Genomic DNA, 17958 nt, shown 5'->3' on the forward strand with positions numbered 1-17958 from the left:
CTGAAAATGAAGCTTTTGAAGATAAAACTGAAGTCTAGATACTTGGAGACGTTGAGTCCACGCCTCAACTGTTTTCGGCCGCCTCCGTAGCCAGGTGGGCAGGAGTAGCAGTGCGTATCACATGCTTCTTGATTAGACCGGGGTTTGAGCCCGTCACCACCAAATACAGAAGATGCGGAAAGGTCAGAGAATGACCACTGCATATCCTGGAGCAATATGGCCTTAGTTGCTAATGCTCCTAAAAACCAAAACAACAACAACAACCTTTGTCAGAAGTCATTCCAGTCCTTGGAATAATACAGACAGCAGTTGTAAAATAACAAATTTGCAGTTCACCCTCACATCTGCCAGATTGACATGTGAAATACACTAGTTCTCAGTCTAGATTTCTTAGTTGTCACTGTTGACTGGATTTGTCGAATTAGTTCTTGATACTTAAGCAAGATGTTTCGGGCTGAATTCATTGATCCACCAGTGTTTATAGTTATGATATCTTGTATACACATGGTAATTGATGCTCATTTTTTCTGCCTGACTGAGCTGTTTAGTTGTTTTGTATAACTCATAACTTTGTGATTGCTAAATGTTTGCTGGTGAACAAACAAAATTTCTTTCACAAAAGTTTAAAAATGGTAAGCTTGACATTAATTAGTCATTATGAGCAGCTGATTGAATCGGTAGGTAAATAAGATGCAAAGAAGATATTTTTACCTGTTTTCACTTATCAGAAAATGGGTTAGCTTGCATTTATATAAGAAATTGATTATTCATATTTATATACGAAAAAAAAGAAATTGATTTTGTAACTATTAATACTATGTCATTTTATTTTATAGAACTGTGCACTGCAGTATTCAGATCTTTTAGAAAAGGTGGAAACACCAAAGTGAGTATAAATAAATAATTCTATATATATATATATATATATATTTTTTTTTTTTTTCAAAATATTTTGAATGTAATCTATTTGAGCTCTAACATCTTGTGTTAAAAGTAGATACAATAACTTTCAATCCATGCACAATACTAAGTGCTATAGGTTCTAATACCTATAGCACTTGATAGCTTACAATTCACACCAGCTTCTTTCAGGAGCATGTAGGCCACATTAGTACCTTGTGAGGGATTTTCATAAAAAAAAGTTTGGGATTTTCATTAAAAAAAGGAAAAAAAAATAGCCCATCATGTGGAAAAGACCAGCATTTGAATACATCCTATCAGGTAAAAACAGCCCATAATATTCTTCATAAAGAACTTAGGCCTGACATAGACGAGTGGTCAGGAGTGTGAGTGCAATAGTACATGCTCTTTGAGTGGACTGGGGTTCAAGGACTGCTAAATATGATTAACATTTGGATTAATGATTTATTGTAAACTCCACTGACCTGGTGGTCATGCTGGATTATAAACAAGAACATTTTAATGGACTGTTTTGGCTTAGTCCATCAGTTTCAGGCAAGTTTTGAATGTTTTTTTTTTTAAATCACAGAAACATTGTTTACCTAGCAAGCAGGCAACCAGCCATACAATACACTGATATCATGCAACTAAGGTAACAGTATTAATTGCATTGTTGCAAAATTAAACAATAGCAGCAATGAATTCCATCCCTGAATGCTCAAGTTTGCTATCGTGTATTTGAATGATACAGTGTTTGATCATGTGATAACATTACAAATTAAGTGATGGAAATAGCCTTGTGGGCTGTGATCTGTGAAAGTTTGCTTACGTGCAGTCTGGGTATTTTAAATTCTTGATAGCTTACAATTCACACCAGCTTCTTTCAGGAGCATGTAGGCCACATTAGTACCTTGTGAGCCTGTACCAGTGTGCAGAGTGCATGCCAGTTACATAACTGCTGCTTTTACATTTTTGTCTGTTTTACATTATTCATGTGTTTCTTTTATGGATTTCAAGGAGTTTAATTTTGTTTCCTGTATTTTGTCCAGTTTTTGGACTAAAATTAATTCTATTCACTCCTTAGTATTCCCCCCCCCCAAAAAAAAAATTCTAATGGTGTGTATGTTGTGTTTTATTTATTGATTTGGATTTTAAAGTCTTTGTTAGGTGTCTGTTTTGTGTTTAGCACAGAAAATCAAAATCATGTGTTCAGTATATACACAGAATGCTTTCAGTTTCTTTGTATTGGACAGCAATGGGTCTACAGGTTTGGTTGATATTAGTAGTGGCAAATGATGTTAGAAAGTAAGCTTGTACAGCATTAAAAAAAAAAAAAAACTTACCCGCCTCACCTGTCCATTCCCTCCAAGATTTTGCTGGTTCCTTCTTGAATTTATTCAAACTGCCCCCTACAACAATAGATGGTAGCTGTTCCAACAATCAACGGTCCACTGGCTGAAAGCAAACTTCCCATGTCCTACAACCATCCTCAATTTTAATTTTATGTGCTTAATTTGAGCAAGAACCCCATCAGCATTGAATTTGCTCAAGACTCAAAGCCTTAAACACCTCAATTAGATCACCTCACAGTTGCCAGATGCTGCAATTTGAAGAACTAAAGCCTTTCTTTGTAAGAGCACCTTTCTGCTCTTGTTGCCCTTCTCTGCACCCAAAGACATAACCATCTCCTTATCCCTGCTAGCAGTGTTCCTGTATATCATTGACAAAACTCTGAGCTCTCCTGGTAGCCTGTTTGCACTGCTTAGAGAACTTCACATCTGACTGCACATTTACCCCCAAGTCTTTTTCATTTTCCACTATGCTGAGTGTACTACCACACAGTTGATATGTTAATTGAGGATTACTCTACTCATTGCAGCACCTTACATTTTTAATGTTACTCTTCAGCCATTTCTTAGCTCACCAGCCTAATTTTTATAAATCGTGTTGCAGTAGCTTACCTTGATTACTGCCATTAACCACTCTGCCAACCTTTGTATCATCTGCAAACTTAAACCTGATATACTTTCCTCAATATCATTAATAAATATTGAAAACAACAATGGGCCTAGCACTGAACCATGGTGGACCTCCACTAATAACATTAGCCCATTGATATCCACTGTCTTCTTGTGCTCAACCATCTCTTTATCCATAGCATTGACTTGCTATGGATAAAGGATATGGATATGAGAGCATTCAGGGACTACCCCTGAATGCTCTCATAGGGACCTTCCAAGGATGCTCTCATAATTTTGTTAAGGGTTTGCTTACCTACTTTGCTGCCTCCCTTAATATAATTGGATAGATTCCATTCACCCCAGACACCTTTTATGTTTAGCTATCTTCCAATTTCCTTTCAATTTTCAAAAAATCATTAGCTCCTCCAGTGGATTTTGATAAACTACTCACATTCTCTTTCTTAAAGAATTACTCGTATGAACGTAAATGCAAAATACCTATTGAATTTGCCAGCAATCTGAGCAGGGTCATCAGCAGTTAACCCATTGACATCAGTTGGTCAAATGTGATTCAACCCCTTCCTTTTTTCAGTTTATATAAACATAGAAGTATTTTCTGCTTTGCTTTTCATTCTTTGTCAGAGACTTCTCATAATCTGCCTTAGTTTGCCAAAATCCTTTATGACTTGATTACACTCTAATTTTTAAATATATCATAGGCTTCTCTATCACCTGATAATTTATATGCATCCCATGCATTTTCCTTCTCTGCCATGTGTCTCAGTAGTTCATGTGACATCCGTTTGGGTCTAAGCCTTGAACAGTATTTCTTAATTGGTATGAAAAGCTTAATAGCTTTTATCATTGCTTTCCATTTAGAATTTGCTCTTGGTAACATCATCAGTTGATCCCACTACATAGAATTTAAAAACTGTCTGAGCCCACTGTATAGTCACCCTTACAAAAGTAAAAGCCATTTCCTTATTTAAATTCCACATTAGTACACTGTGATCCGTGTCACCATGTGGGTCTTTTACTTGCAGATTATTAATGCTTGAAGAACTATTGCTGAAAACCAGCTCAAGAGTATTGCTTCTTCTCGTTGCCTCTGTAACATGCTGCTGTAGAAAACAATCATCGAATAAATGTGCAAACGTCTTGCTAGTATAAGAGTAACCAATACACAAATTCCAATAAACATCTGTAAAGTTAAAATCCCCCATTATATGACATTCTGATTTACTGGCCCACTCTGTTTTTCTGTTTAGCTGTTCGTAATACTCGTCACAGTCATTAAGCTTATAACACTCGTTTTGGAGAGTAGCCTTGTGCAGGCGAAGTTTTTATGGCTCTGGAAATATAGAGGTTTTTTTTTTAACTTTTGCTGTTTTATTGACTTAAATTGGTATATTAATTTATTTTCTAGAGTAGCTTTATATTCCCAGTTACGATACTTAGTTTAAATTATAACTTTGATAGAGATTTTGTAAGTTACTGCTTAGTATCGGTAAGGGTATCCAATCCATGTTTTTTACAAGTTTTGTAGCTCCGGTGAACGCAAAGGTTTTAGCTATATTTAGCTGCTTTATTGACTTAATTGTTATATTAAATTATTTTTATAAGTAGCTTATAGACCTAGTCAAGATCCTTGGTTTATTCTGAATTTAGATAGCAAGATTTTGGAAGTTAATTAATATTAGTGTCTGTAGATTTACCATTCGTAACTTGCCGCCATTGTTATACAATACAACATTATATCCTATACTAGATAGCAATAACTTAGTATAGTATATAGCATTATCGATTAATCAGTAAAATTTATTAATCTTGTTAAACTTCATTCAATTAAATTGTACTTTTTTAGCTAAATAATGACTTAGATTTTACAAACGTAACATTATTAATTAATACATAATTTCAAATGGAGTTATATAACGAAACTCAGAGATAATACTTGATACTGAAAAAAAATATAATAAAAATATATAGTGTTATAACTCCATTGGGATATAAGTTTAGGGTTATAATTTTGTATTGAAATTAAATCTAAATCATGACTCAGAGCAGCAAAGCAAAAGGCTCAAGCTAATCTAAGTGCTGTGGATTGGGGAAGAACTGAGGGGGGGGGAGTTGCCCTCTGAATCACATCCTTTTAAAATGCACTGCTTGCTTGATGTTTGTGAGCAATCAGGTATGGGACATGATATTGCCAAGGGGAATGGAATGTCTGTGTGTGCGTGCGATGTAAGGAGTGTGAAGAAATGAGACGACAACTTAGTGTTGTTATGGGCCTATATGAGGGCTTGAAGGACAGGGTGGATGCCCTCGAAGGATCTAAATTGAGGGGCCCATAAATCTCTCAGCTGCCCACATCAATGCCAGAGCTTGCACTTGATCATCACGCAACACAACGGCAACCCCCAAGGCAGAATGTGCTGGTCCCACAAGAACTGTAGTTGTTGGTGAATCTATTGTCAGGGAAACGGGGAACATGGTGTGTAAAGAGGATAGGTGGAACAGGACCAGGGTATGTCTGCCAGGGGCAAAGGTTGATGACTTTGTAGAGCAGATGTCATATTTTAAGTGCACAAAAGGTGATATTGTTGTACCTGAGGCACTAATGATATTAAAAGTAGGAGACCGGTGGAATTACTTAACAAGTACGGGTCACTGTTGAAAAAAAAGCCGTGAATTAGAGTTGAATTTGAAAGTGTCTGCAATTCTGCCCAGAGACGATAGCCGGGAGTATATGATGAGAGCCTTGTTGATCAATTTGGCCCTGAAAGATTGTGCAAGGCTAAAGGGGTAGGATTTTTTTCAGCCTGGTCTGTACTTGTTAACAGGAGAGACTGCTTCTACAGGGATGGGGCACACTTAAATACAAAGGGTGCAAGAATATTTGCTGATGCTATCGAAGTAGTGTTAGGTGGGTCGGAAAACTGCTAACTTGGGGGGGATACAAGGACTAATAGATTAACAGTAGCCACTGGCAGAGGTGAAAGTGATTCTTGCACTGCTTCTATTGGAATGAGCAGCATCCTGGAAAACAAGATGCAGGGGATTTCAGAGACTGCTGGGAGTCATTGAGGTACAAGTAAACACATGGGTTGTGTTAGGGTAACTAAGAATAGGAACACTTGCATGTACACCAATGGTAGGAGTTTGGTAAATAAATTTGATGAATTTGAGGTGTTGGTCAAAACATCAAAGGCTGATATTGTTGGGATATAAGAGACGTGGTGTCACACAGATATAAGGAATGTAGAACTGGAATTTGGGGAGTACAATGTGTACAGGAAGGATAGACAGGATAGGAAGGGAGGAAGGATTATGCTATTAATTAAGAAACACATAAAATCCAAGGAGGTGCAACCAGTTCACATCGGTGGATAGTGCAGTGTCGAGTCAGTTTGGTGTGACATATGCATTGGGAGATCAAAATTGAGAGTAGGAGTGTGTTAGAGACCTAATGACTGATGAGTATAATAAAAAACTGTACAGGGAAATAGAGTTGGCCAGTAAATCAGAGAGTCTTATAATGCGGGAATTTTAATTTCCCGGATATTGACTGGAATTTCTTTGTTGGTCACTCGCACACAAGCAAGGCTTTTGTGGATTTATTAGACGATTGTTTTCTACTTCAGCATGTTTGGGAGGCAACTAGAGGGAGTAATACTCTTGATCTGATTATCAGTAGTGATTCTTCATTCGTTAAGAATCTGCAGATAAAGGAACCACTAGGTGGCAGTAATCACAGTGTGCTGAAGTGGGATTTACTCAAAGAGGCAACTACCATCAGGGGTAAAGGGAAGGGTTATTGCTTTCGTAAAGGCAACTACGATGGTCTGAGACAATATTTAAATTCTATACAGTGGGACCAACTGATGATGTTACAACAGCAAACTCAAAATGGGAAGCATTCAAAGAACTTATCTTGGAAGCTACTAGGCTTTACATATCAACTAAAAAATATTGTTCAAGGTATAGGCCTAAATGGATGTCAGATGAACTAATGAGACATGTGTCAGAGAAGAAAAATGCATGGGATACATATAAATTAATGGGTGACATGGAAGCCTACAATAGATATAAGCTGGTCTGTAACCAAGTCACAAAGGAGGTTAGGCAAGCAAAGGCAGATTATGAGAAATCTTTGGCAAATGATGCAAATAAAAACAGCAAAGAGTTCTTTACTTAACTCTAGAAGGAAGGGGATGAATCAGATTGGTCCACTAGATATCGATGGTTAAAGGATAAAGATGTAATTACCTTCAGCGGTGAAGGGAACGGTTTTTTACTTTTGTAAAGATGACTACAGTGGTCTAAGAGATTTTTTAAATTCTATACAATGGGACCAACTGATGATGTTACCAACAGCAAATTGTAAATGGGAAGCATTCAAGGAAGTTTGGGCCTAAATCTAGAACAGTATTTCTGTTCTGGGTTTAGGCCAAATGGATGTCAGATGAACTAATGAGACTCATGGCAGAGAAGAAAAATGCATGGGATGCATATAAATTATCAGGTGACACAGAGATCTATGGTAGATATAAGCTAGTCTGTAATCAAGTCACAAAGAAGGTTAGGCAAGCGAAGGAAGAGAGCTAAGTGGAGTTGAAATTGTTGAATTTGAACATAAGAATGGCACCTTGGGTGGATGGGATATATCCAGTTATATTAAAGGAGGTGTCAAAGGGAGGAAGCAAACCCTTAGCCATAATTATGAGAGCATCCTTGGACTCAGGGAAGTCCCCAAGGATTGGAGATGTGCAGATGTATCTCCAGTTCACAAAGGTGAATCCAAGGGTCACATGTTAGTGTGACTTCTGTTCCAGGGAAAATAATGGAGTTACTGGTTAGAGAAGCATTGCAGGATCATCTAGGCAAGACTACAGTAATAATTCAGAGAATTATTAAGGGAAGGGAAGTTAAGGGAAGTTTTGTCTGAACAATTTGATTGGATACTACGATGTAGACTCAGAGGAACTGTATGCAAAATATAATTTTGATATCATATACTTGAATTTTACATGGAAGCCAACTGTACAAATTGTAGCAGTATGGCATTATGGCCAAGTTGCTACAATGGATAAAAGGATGGTTGAGTGGGAGTAGACAGAGAGTGGTAATCAATGGACACTGCCCTTTGTGTACTAATGTTATTAATGGTGTCCCCCAATATTTGGCATTGGGCCCATTGTTGTTTTGTTTATTTATCAGTGATATTGATGAAGGTATATCAAGCTGAATGTCAAAGTTTGCAGTCAATACAAAAGTTTGAAGGGTTGTTAATAACAGTAATGACAGTATGCTACTGCAGCAGGATTTGGAAAAGTTGGGCAGATGGGCTGAGAAGTGGCAACTGAAGTTTAACTTTGACAAATGAAATTACTGGATATGGATAGCAGTAACCCCAGAAAAATATCAATCTCAAAAATATTATATATCTCATAAAATGCCAACCAAACTGCTACACCTGTTACATCGGCAGCACTACCACCAAATTCGGTTCCCCCACAACTTCCAATATCCGCACATACTACCACTTCAACAGTTTCAGGACAGGTCAATCCTGCACTGAGTTAACAATCCATGCTCAAACCCACAACCACACCCCCCTTATCGACTCTGCCATCACCATTATTAAACTTAGATCGAGCTACAGAATTCTTCAGTATGAAGCCCTCATCATTGAATGGTACCGACACCATTCTGATCTCAATATTATTAACACTAAACTCCCCTTCAACCTCTCACTGGCTTGGAACCTCTCGCGGCTAAAGTTCCCACGTGTCAAAAAGAACGTCACGAGAGTATAGATACAACTTTAAATACAACACGCGCTCATTTCTCTCCCATTTGCCAACTGATGATGTTCTATTCAACGAAAGTCCCTCGTAACGGCTATTGGCATCACCGGTCTTTTTTTTACTTATGTCCTTTAACCTCTTTACGACAACCAAGGATTGGAGATCTGCATTTCTACTTCCTTACGCTCATTTTAAAATCTGTTTAAAATATTTTCACCCTATTTCTCCGCCTTAGTTCTTTTTAATGCACCTTCCAACCTAAATTTAACCACCATCTACCAATAAATTTATTGCAGATTTATACAAGGTGAGTACCGTTTTTTAAGCACTTGCTATTCTTCAATGCTTATTAATTTTACTTTTTTCGTTAGTTTTAACTTAAAAAAAAATATATATTAATTATATTTAAATTTTCAGAAAAAGGGTTGGTAATATCAAATGGAAACTCGAAACAATCATCGCCAAATTTAAGTTTATAGTGTCATAGTAATAGTAATCATGGCATGTGATGCAAGAAAGCAAGCGTATGAGCTTATGTATCATCAGCCTGAAAAAAATTCATTCAAACAACTTCCCTCTAAATGTTTGTCCAGTTCCTCCTTAAATTTATTTAAACTATCAACTTCCACAATGACAGATGGAAGTGCGCCTCTGTAGCCAAGTGGGAAGGAGCAGCAGTGCGTAGCACATGCTTCTAGATTAGATCAGGGTTCGAGCCCGTCACCACCAAATACGGAGGATTCGGAAAGGTCAGGGAATGACCACCGCATATCCTGGAGCAATATGGCCTTAGTTGCTAATGCTCCTAAAAACCAAATAATAACAACAACAACAACAGATGGAAGTTTGTTCCAGAAATTAACCACCCGCTGGCTAAAGGCAAATTTCCGCACACCTATTCTACAACTGTCTTTCCTCAATTTCAATTTATGCCCCCTTAGGTTCGTAATCTGAGCAAGAGCGGAAGAATCCCATCAGAATTCAGCATGCTCAACCCATTCAAGGCCTTATACGTCTCAATCAGATCACCTCGCAGGTGCTTAGTCTCCAGCCACTGCAATATGCAGAACTTAAGCCGCTCTTGGTAAGAGGATCCCTTCATTCTCCTCACCAATCTTGTTTCCATTCTCTGTACATGCTCAAGCCAATCTACATCCTTCCTAAAATGAGGCCTCCAGACCTGTATGCAGTACTCAAGGTGTGGCCTGACCATTGCCTTATACAGAGGGACAATCACCTCCTTTTCCCCACTAGCAAAATACCCATATATCATTGACAAAACCTCATGACCTGCTCCGGCAGCCTATGTGCATTGCTCACAAAACTTCATATCTGACTGCACAATTACTCCCAGGTCTTTTTCATTTTCTACCAACCTGAGTGTAGTATCACACAGTTGGTACGTTCCTCTGGGGTTACTTCTACCCTTATGCAGTACTTTGTATTTGTCAATGTTAAACTTCAGTTGCCACTTCTCAGCCCATCTTCCCAAATTATCTAGATCCTGTTGCAGTAGCACATTGCCATTGCTGTCATTAACAACCCTGCCAACCTTTGTATCATCTGCAGACTTAGACACTAAGCCTGATATACCTTCATCAATATCATTGATAAATATACAAAACAACAGTGTACCCAATACCGGACCCTGTGGGACTCCACTAATAACATTAGTCCACGAAGAGCAGTGCCCATTGATTACCACCGTCTGTCTTCAACCACTCAACTGTCCTTTTATCATTTGTAGCAACTTACTCTTAATACCATTTTGCTCCAATTTGTACAGTAGTCTTCCATGTGCAACAGTGTCAAAAGCTTTCCTGAAAACCAAGTATATAATATTAAAATTATTTTTTGCATTCCAGTTCCTTTGTGACCACATCATAATATCCAATCAAATTTCTCAGACAAGACTTTCCCTTAACAAATCCATGCTGTGTCTGAATTATTGCTGCAGTCATGTCTCGATGATCCTGCAATGCATCTTTAACCAGTGACACTATTATTTTACATGGAACAGAAGTTAAACTAACTGGTCTGTAATTACCCGTGTCACCCTTCTGTCTCACTTTGTGAATTTGGAATACATTTGCACATCTCCAGTCCGTGGGGACCTCACCTGAGTCCAAGAATGCTCTCATAATTATGGCTAAGGGTTTGCTTACATCCTTTGTCGCCCCCTTTAATATAACTGGATAGATCCCATCCATTTCAGGTGCCTTCCTTATGTTTAACTTCAACAATTTCTTCTCCACTTTGCTCTCAGTTATTACAAAATCTTTAAGCCCACTGCTACAATTTGATAACCTTCTGGAATTTCCAATTCTTAATAACTCGTCATGTGTGAATTTAGATGCAAAATACTCATTCAGTTTGTTTGTTATCTGAGCAGGATCATCAACAGTCGAACCATCGATATCAAGTGGACCAATCAGATTCATCCCCTTCCTTTTAGAGATTATATAAGTAAAGAAATCCTTACTGTTTTTCTTAGCATCCTTTGCCAAAGATTTCTCGTAATCTGCCTTTGCCTGCCTAACCTCCTTTGTGACTTGATTACAGACTAGCTTATATCTTCCATTGGCTTCTGTGTCGCCTGATAATTTATATGCATCCCATGCATTTTTCTTCTCTGCCCCGAATCTCATTAGTTCATTTGACAACCATTTAGGCCTGAACCTTGAACAATATTTCTTAATAGGTATGAAAAGTTTAGTAGCTTTCACAATTAATTCCTTGAATGCTTCCCACTTACAATTTGCTGTTGGTAATATTATCAGTTGATCCCACTTTACAGAATTTAAAAACTGTCAGAGACCACTGTAGTCACCTTTATGGAAGCAAAAACCTTTTCCTTTACCACTGATGGTAATTATATCTTTAAGCAAATCCTACATCAGTACACTGTGATCACTGCCACGTAGTGGTTCCTTTATCTGCAAATTCTTAATACACGAATGATCACTGCTGATAACCAGATCAAGAGTATTATCGTCTCTGGTTGCCTCTCGAACATGTTGCTGCAGAAAACAATCATCCAATAAATCCACAAAAGTGTTATTAGTGTGCGAGTGACCAATCCACAAGTTCTAGTCAATATCTGGGAAGTTAAAATCCCCCATTATAAGACATTCTGATTTACTAGCCCACTATATTTCTCAGTAGTTGAATGACTACAATTGTTCATTGTAGTCATTTGAGTCATTAGGCCTATAACATACTCCTACTCTTATTTTTGCTTTCGCAGTGCTTATGTCACACCAAACTGCCTGAAGAGTGCACTCTCCATCTATATCAACTGGATGCACTTCTTTTGATCTTATGTTTTTTATTAATTAACATCATAACCCCTCCTCCCTTCCTATGCTGTCTATCCTTTCTGTACACATTGTACTCCCCAAATTCCAATTCTGCATTCCTAATATCCATGTGACACCACGTCTCTGATATCCCCACAATATCCGCCTTTGATGTCTTGACCAACACTTCCAAAATTCATCAAATTTATTTACTATACTTCTAGCATTGGTATACATGCAAGTATACATGCACCTATTCTTATTCTTAGTTACCCTAACACATCCAATATACCCACCTGTTTCACAATGACTGCCATCAGTCCCTGAAACCCCCAGTTCCCTTTGCTCAAGGCCGCTGCTTATTTTAATAGAAGTAGTGCAAGAATCACTTTCACCTCTGGCTGCGGCTACTTTTAACCTTTTAGTCTGTGAATCCCCTCAAGCTAGCAGTTTTCCGACCCACCAAACACTGCCTCGATAGCATCAGCAAATATTCTTGCACCCTTTCTATTTAAGTGTATCCCATCCCTCTACAAGCAGTCTCTCCTGTTAACAAGCACAGACCACTCTGAAAAAAATTCTACCGCATGAGCCTTGCACATTCCCTCCAGTGCCGAATTGATTGACAAGGTTCTTAGGTCGCGGGTTCGAATCCCGCCTCGGGCTTGGATCAAAGTACTGCAAAAAAAAAACCTTGGGAGGTGCACTATGGCCACAGAAGCCGATGTGCCAATAACTGCAAAAAAAAAAAAAAAAAAAGACAAGGTTCTTATCATGTACTCCCTCCTATCGTGTCTGGGCAGATTTGCAGACACTTTCAAATTCAACCCTAACTCACGACTTTTTTGCAACATTGACGTGTACTTGTTAAGTAAATCTGCAGATCACCTACTCTTAATGTCATTGGTGCCAAAGTGTACAACAATATCACCCTTTGTGCCCTTAAAAGATGATATATGCTTTACAACTTCCTCAAGTCTTGACCCTGGCAGACATACTCTGGTCCTATTCCATCTTTCCTTTTTACACAATATATTACCCATCTCCCTGACAATAGAGCCACCAATAATAATTAGTTCCTTTGGGTCTAGCACATTCTGCCTTGGAGATAACCGCTGTGTTGCTCTCGCGTTGAGTTGGGCAGCTGAGAGTTTGACGGGCCCCTCATATTAATTTCTTCGAGGGCATCTACCCTAAACTTCAAGCTCTCATTGACACCCATTAGAACGCTGAGTCGACGCCTAATTTCTAGACACTCTGCACCTGGCACACACACAAAGACATCCTCCTTGGCTAGATCATGTTCTGTTCCAGAGAGTTTGGCAAACATTTCACAAGTTGCACATTTTTTAAGGGTGTGATGCATTGGAGAATAGCCCCCCTCAGTTCTCCCCGGGTCACAGCACTCCTGCCACTTTGTGCCCGTTACTTTGCTGCTCTAGTCTGGAGGCATGATATTTTAAATTAATAAGATCAATAAATTTAATTAATTAATTGTCAATACTACGCTATCTAATAGAATCCTAAATGCAGTGATCTGTATTACACTATATAATTTTATGTTAGAGCTACCTAGTTACCACAGTTAAAAAATTTGAATTCCCTTCACTCTCTATACAAAAACAATGGCTGCAAGATTTGAAAGAAACAACGGTTTTATGTATATAAAGTAGTAATCTACGAAAACTCTTATCTAAATTAAAAATAAAAATAACAAGCATAACTAGAACTATAAGGCTACTTATAAAGTACAATATAAAATAACAATTAGGTAAATAAAACGGCAAACACTTATAGCTTTTTTGGAGCCTGTAATTCACAGCTGTAATTTTTAAAAGAGAGTCAGCATTAGGTTAGCATCATTAATTGTACAAAACTTCAGCATTATTCCAACACAACACATTAAGCCAATATTTACAAAAAACACTGAAATTTATGTATTTCAATGAAAAAAATATTCTATTAATTCTGCCTTTGTAATAATGAATATTATAAAAATTAACTGGTATACCCATGCTCTTTCAAATTCTTGTGATATCCACCATGAAAATTCATTGGGTTTAGCTGATTTATTGTTCAGTGTCACAATCTCAGGGTCACTATTTCTCTTATTTTCTGTGATAATATCTACATAGGTGAGTGGTGAACTCTGAAAAGCTTTTGAACAGTGAAAAACATGGTACTATGAGAAAAGAAACACTGTTTCACTACACAGTAAACTGTTCTTGGCCAGGTACGGTGGAGTAACATAAATGATATAGCATTGCCTCACAGGCCCATTCAGGTTACACAAAGTGAACAACAATATAAATGAATAAAAAAAAGCGGTACCTACAAGAATAAAGACACTGTTAGGAAGGTTCAGAAAGTAACAATTGCTAATCCCCAACCAGTGAGTTACCAGGATTAAATATTTTTACACTGGGCCTTTCAGGTGATACAGAACTACCTCTTGGTTAAATAACAACAGTCAAAATTTATTTTAATAGAATTCTAATAATAGCACAGTAAAGATTTTATTCAATTTGATTACAGTTTAGTGAAAAATATAATTTTTACTGAATTCATTACAACTTTTATTAAATAAAGTAAAAAAATAAAGCTTGAAATCAGAGTCATCTGTAGGATCCACTACCATCTTCCCAGATAGCATGGTTTCTGAGAAGATTCCACAGGAGTGCAGTATATACACCTCAGAGTTGTACACTATTGAACTAGCCTTGGACCACATTGAAACTTATAATTATCAACGGTGTATAGTTTATACTGATTCTTTAAGCACATCACAGGCTTTATCTATAATCAGATGTAATTTGAATCCAGTCCTGTCCAGGGTTCAGCAGAAGTTGTTTACTCTTTGTGAATCTACATTTGATATCCACTTCTGTTGGATTCCAAGCCACGTTGGGATCAAGGGAAAGGATCTGGCAGATGCTGAAGCCAGATCAGCACAATCCCACAGCAATCACAGCCTGCTAGTCTCCTATACAGACTATGGGCAAGTGATAAGAATGTATTGCACACCCAGTGGCAACAATTATTGCACAGACAGCCCACAAACAAGTTATATCAATTTAAATCGGTAATTCAAAGATGGCAGCATAGTCTGTGCAGGAGCCGTAGAACGGAAGTTGTTGTAGCTCGCTTCTGCATCTGATGCGCTGTTTTCTGCTGAGGGCTGATGACCCTCCCATGTGGGAGTACTCTGACACCATTTTAACCATCAGACACATTTTAACTGAATGTCCACATTTTAGACATGAATGAAAGATATCTTTTACCACTTTTAATCAACTGACTGAGCCGTATACACTCAGTCAGATAATCTCTAACAATGACCACGTGTAAGCTGTTTTTAACTATTTAAAACTGATAAACTTATATACATCTTTTTAACATATACTCTTTTGTTAACATATACTGTTATTACTTTTTATATATTATTTATACCTTGTTGACTGCTTTTATGCATAGTTTTTTTTTTTTTTTGTACAGATTTATTTTTGACATAGTGATCAATATTTACAGGTCACTAATCTTTTAATAACCTGGGTTTTTTTTCCCTTTACTTTTAATGTGTCTATTCATTTATCACGGTTGGTTCATTATTGTCTAGGTTGCTGTTGCGTCAGTAAACCCTGGCGCCTCCGTAGCCAGGTGGGCAGGAGCAGCAGTGCGTAGCACCCGCTTCTTGATTAGACCGGGGTTCGAGCCCGTGACCACCAAATATGGAGGATGGGGAAAGGTCAGGGAATGACCACCGCATTTTCCCGGAGCAATATGGCCTTATTTGCTAATACTCCTAAAAACCAAATAACAAACAAACAAGCCAGTAAACTCAAATCAATTAATCAATCAATCAAACTCTTAAATAGTAGACAATTATAGTCAGGGCTAGATTCCTTGCAACGAAAAAATTGGTTCTGCACCCCAAATTTAAACTGGATCTAAGAAATTAAATTTTTTTTATTTGCTAACCGAATTTTTATTTTACCATTAGTTTAACGTGTATGGGAAAATAATATATATTTTTTATTTTAATAGCAAAATACATATTTAATTTCATATTGTAAAATAAGTTAAAGGGCATGTTTCTGTCAACATTTGAAGTGTACTGTTTCAAATGTTAATTTTAGGATGTGATCCTGTGGGCAATTGAACTTCTGCAGTTTGCCTTAAACCAGTATTTTGATTCGAGCCGATTTATTCATGGAATAAGAGGCTCTTTTATTGACAACTTCATTGTGTGTGTATTTCCTGTTGTGGGCAAGTTTCCCGATAATTTATATGCATCCCATGCATTTTTCTTCTCTGCCACGAGTCTCATTAGTTCATCTGACATCCATTTAGGTCTAAATCTTGAATAGTATTTCTTAGTTGGTATGAAAAGCCTGGTTGCTTCCAAGATTAATTCCTTGAAGGTTTCCCATTTAGAATTCGCTGTTTTTAACATTATCAGTTGATCCCACTCTATAGAATTTAAAAACTGAGACCACTGTAGTCACCTTTACGAAAGCAGAAACCCTTCCCTTTACCCTTGATAGTAGTTACATCTTTAAGTACCAGCGAAGTGATCTGATAGAGGTGTATAAAGCCTTGAATGGTTTGAGCATGCTCAATGCTGATGGGATTCTACCTCTTGTTCAGAATAATCACCTGAGAGAGCATAAATTCAAATTGAGGAAAGACGGATGTAGGATAGACATGAGGAAATTTGCCTTTAGCCAGCGGGTGGTTGGTTGGTGGAACAGACTTCCATCCCTTGTTGTGGACGTTGATAGCCTAAATAAGTTTAAGGCTCAGCTAGACAGGTATTTCAAGCGAACATAGGGGTGAAGTGGAAGTGGTTATTTTTTATTTATTTATTTATTTATTTTTTTGGCTGATGCTGCATAAGCTTGCTTTCTTGCATCAAATGCCTCTGCTAATGCTAAGTAAATCCCACATCAGTACACTGTGATCACTATCACCTAGTGGTTCCTTTATCTGCAAATTTTTAATGCATGAATAGTCACTGCTGATAATCAGTTCAAGAGTATTACCCCCTCTGGTTGCCTCTCAAACATGTTGCTGTAGAAAACAATCCTACAATAAATCCACAAAAGTCCACAAGTTGGGAATGAGAGTAGCCTTGTGCAGTCAAAGTTTTTACGGCTGAGGAACATTGAGAAGTTTTTTCTGTTTTATTAACTTAAATTGTCTTGAATTGGCATATTGACTTATTTTCTTGAGTCTCTATATTCCTAGTTACGGTACTTAGTTTAAATTTTAACGTAGATAGAGATTTTGTAGGTTATTACTTAGTATCGGTAAGGGTATCCAATCCACATGTTTATAAATTTTGCAGAGCCGGCGAACCAGAAGTTTTTTAGCTATAGTTAGCCGCTTTATTGACCAATTGTTATATTAAATTATTTTCTGTAAGTAGCTTATAGACCTAGGCAAGATCCTTGATTTATTGTGAATTGAGACAGCAAGATTTTGGAACTTAATTAATAATTAAGTGTCCGTAGATTTACTGTTCGTAACTTGCCGCCATTGTTATACGATACTTTATATCCAGAACTAGATAGCGTTAGCTTAGTATGGTATATAATATTATCAAATAATCAGTAAATTTATTAATCTTGTTGAACTTCATTGTCAATTAAATTGTATTTTTAATTATATACATATAACAACTTAGATTTTACGAACGTAACATAATTAATTAATACATAACTAAATACACTTATATAAAGAAACTCGAAGATAATACTTGACACTTAAAAAATATATATAGATATATATATATATATAGTGTTACAACTGCGTTGCGATATAAGTTTAGGGTTATAATTTTGTACTGAAATTGAATCGGAATCATGACTTAGACCAGAGCAGCAAAGCAAAAGGTTCAAGCTAAATGGAGTGCTGTGGCTCAGGGGAGAACTGAGTGGGGTCAGTTGCACTCTGAATCACAGCCTTTTAAAATGCACTGCTTGCTTG

At 37.3% G+C, this 17958-nt stretch overlaps 1 protein-coding gene across 1 annotated transcript in view; it reads left to right on the plus strand.

The window, feature by feature from the left end:
• The window catches only part of LOC150078371 (uncharacterized), a 313332-nt gene that overhangs the window by 76173 nt on the left and 219201 nt on the right, over nt 1-17958 (plus strand). Inside the window, exon 4 of the mRNA XM_090384546.1 lies at nt 837-886. Within this exon, the coding sequence (XP_090240672.1) occupies nt 837-886 (50 nt within the window). The remainder of the gene's footprint in view (nt 1-836; nt 887-17958) is intronic.

Source organism: Mastigoproctus giganteus, chromosome 11 (assembly GCF_048544385.1).
Source record: "Mastigoproctus giganteus isolate SK-2022 chromosome 11, ASM4854438v1, whole genome shotgun sequence".
Classification (NCBI taxonomy): domain Eukaryota; kingdom Metazoa; phylum Arthropoda; class Arachnida; order Uropygi; family Thelyphonidae; genus Mastigoproctus; species Mastigoproctus giganteus.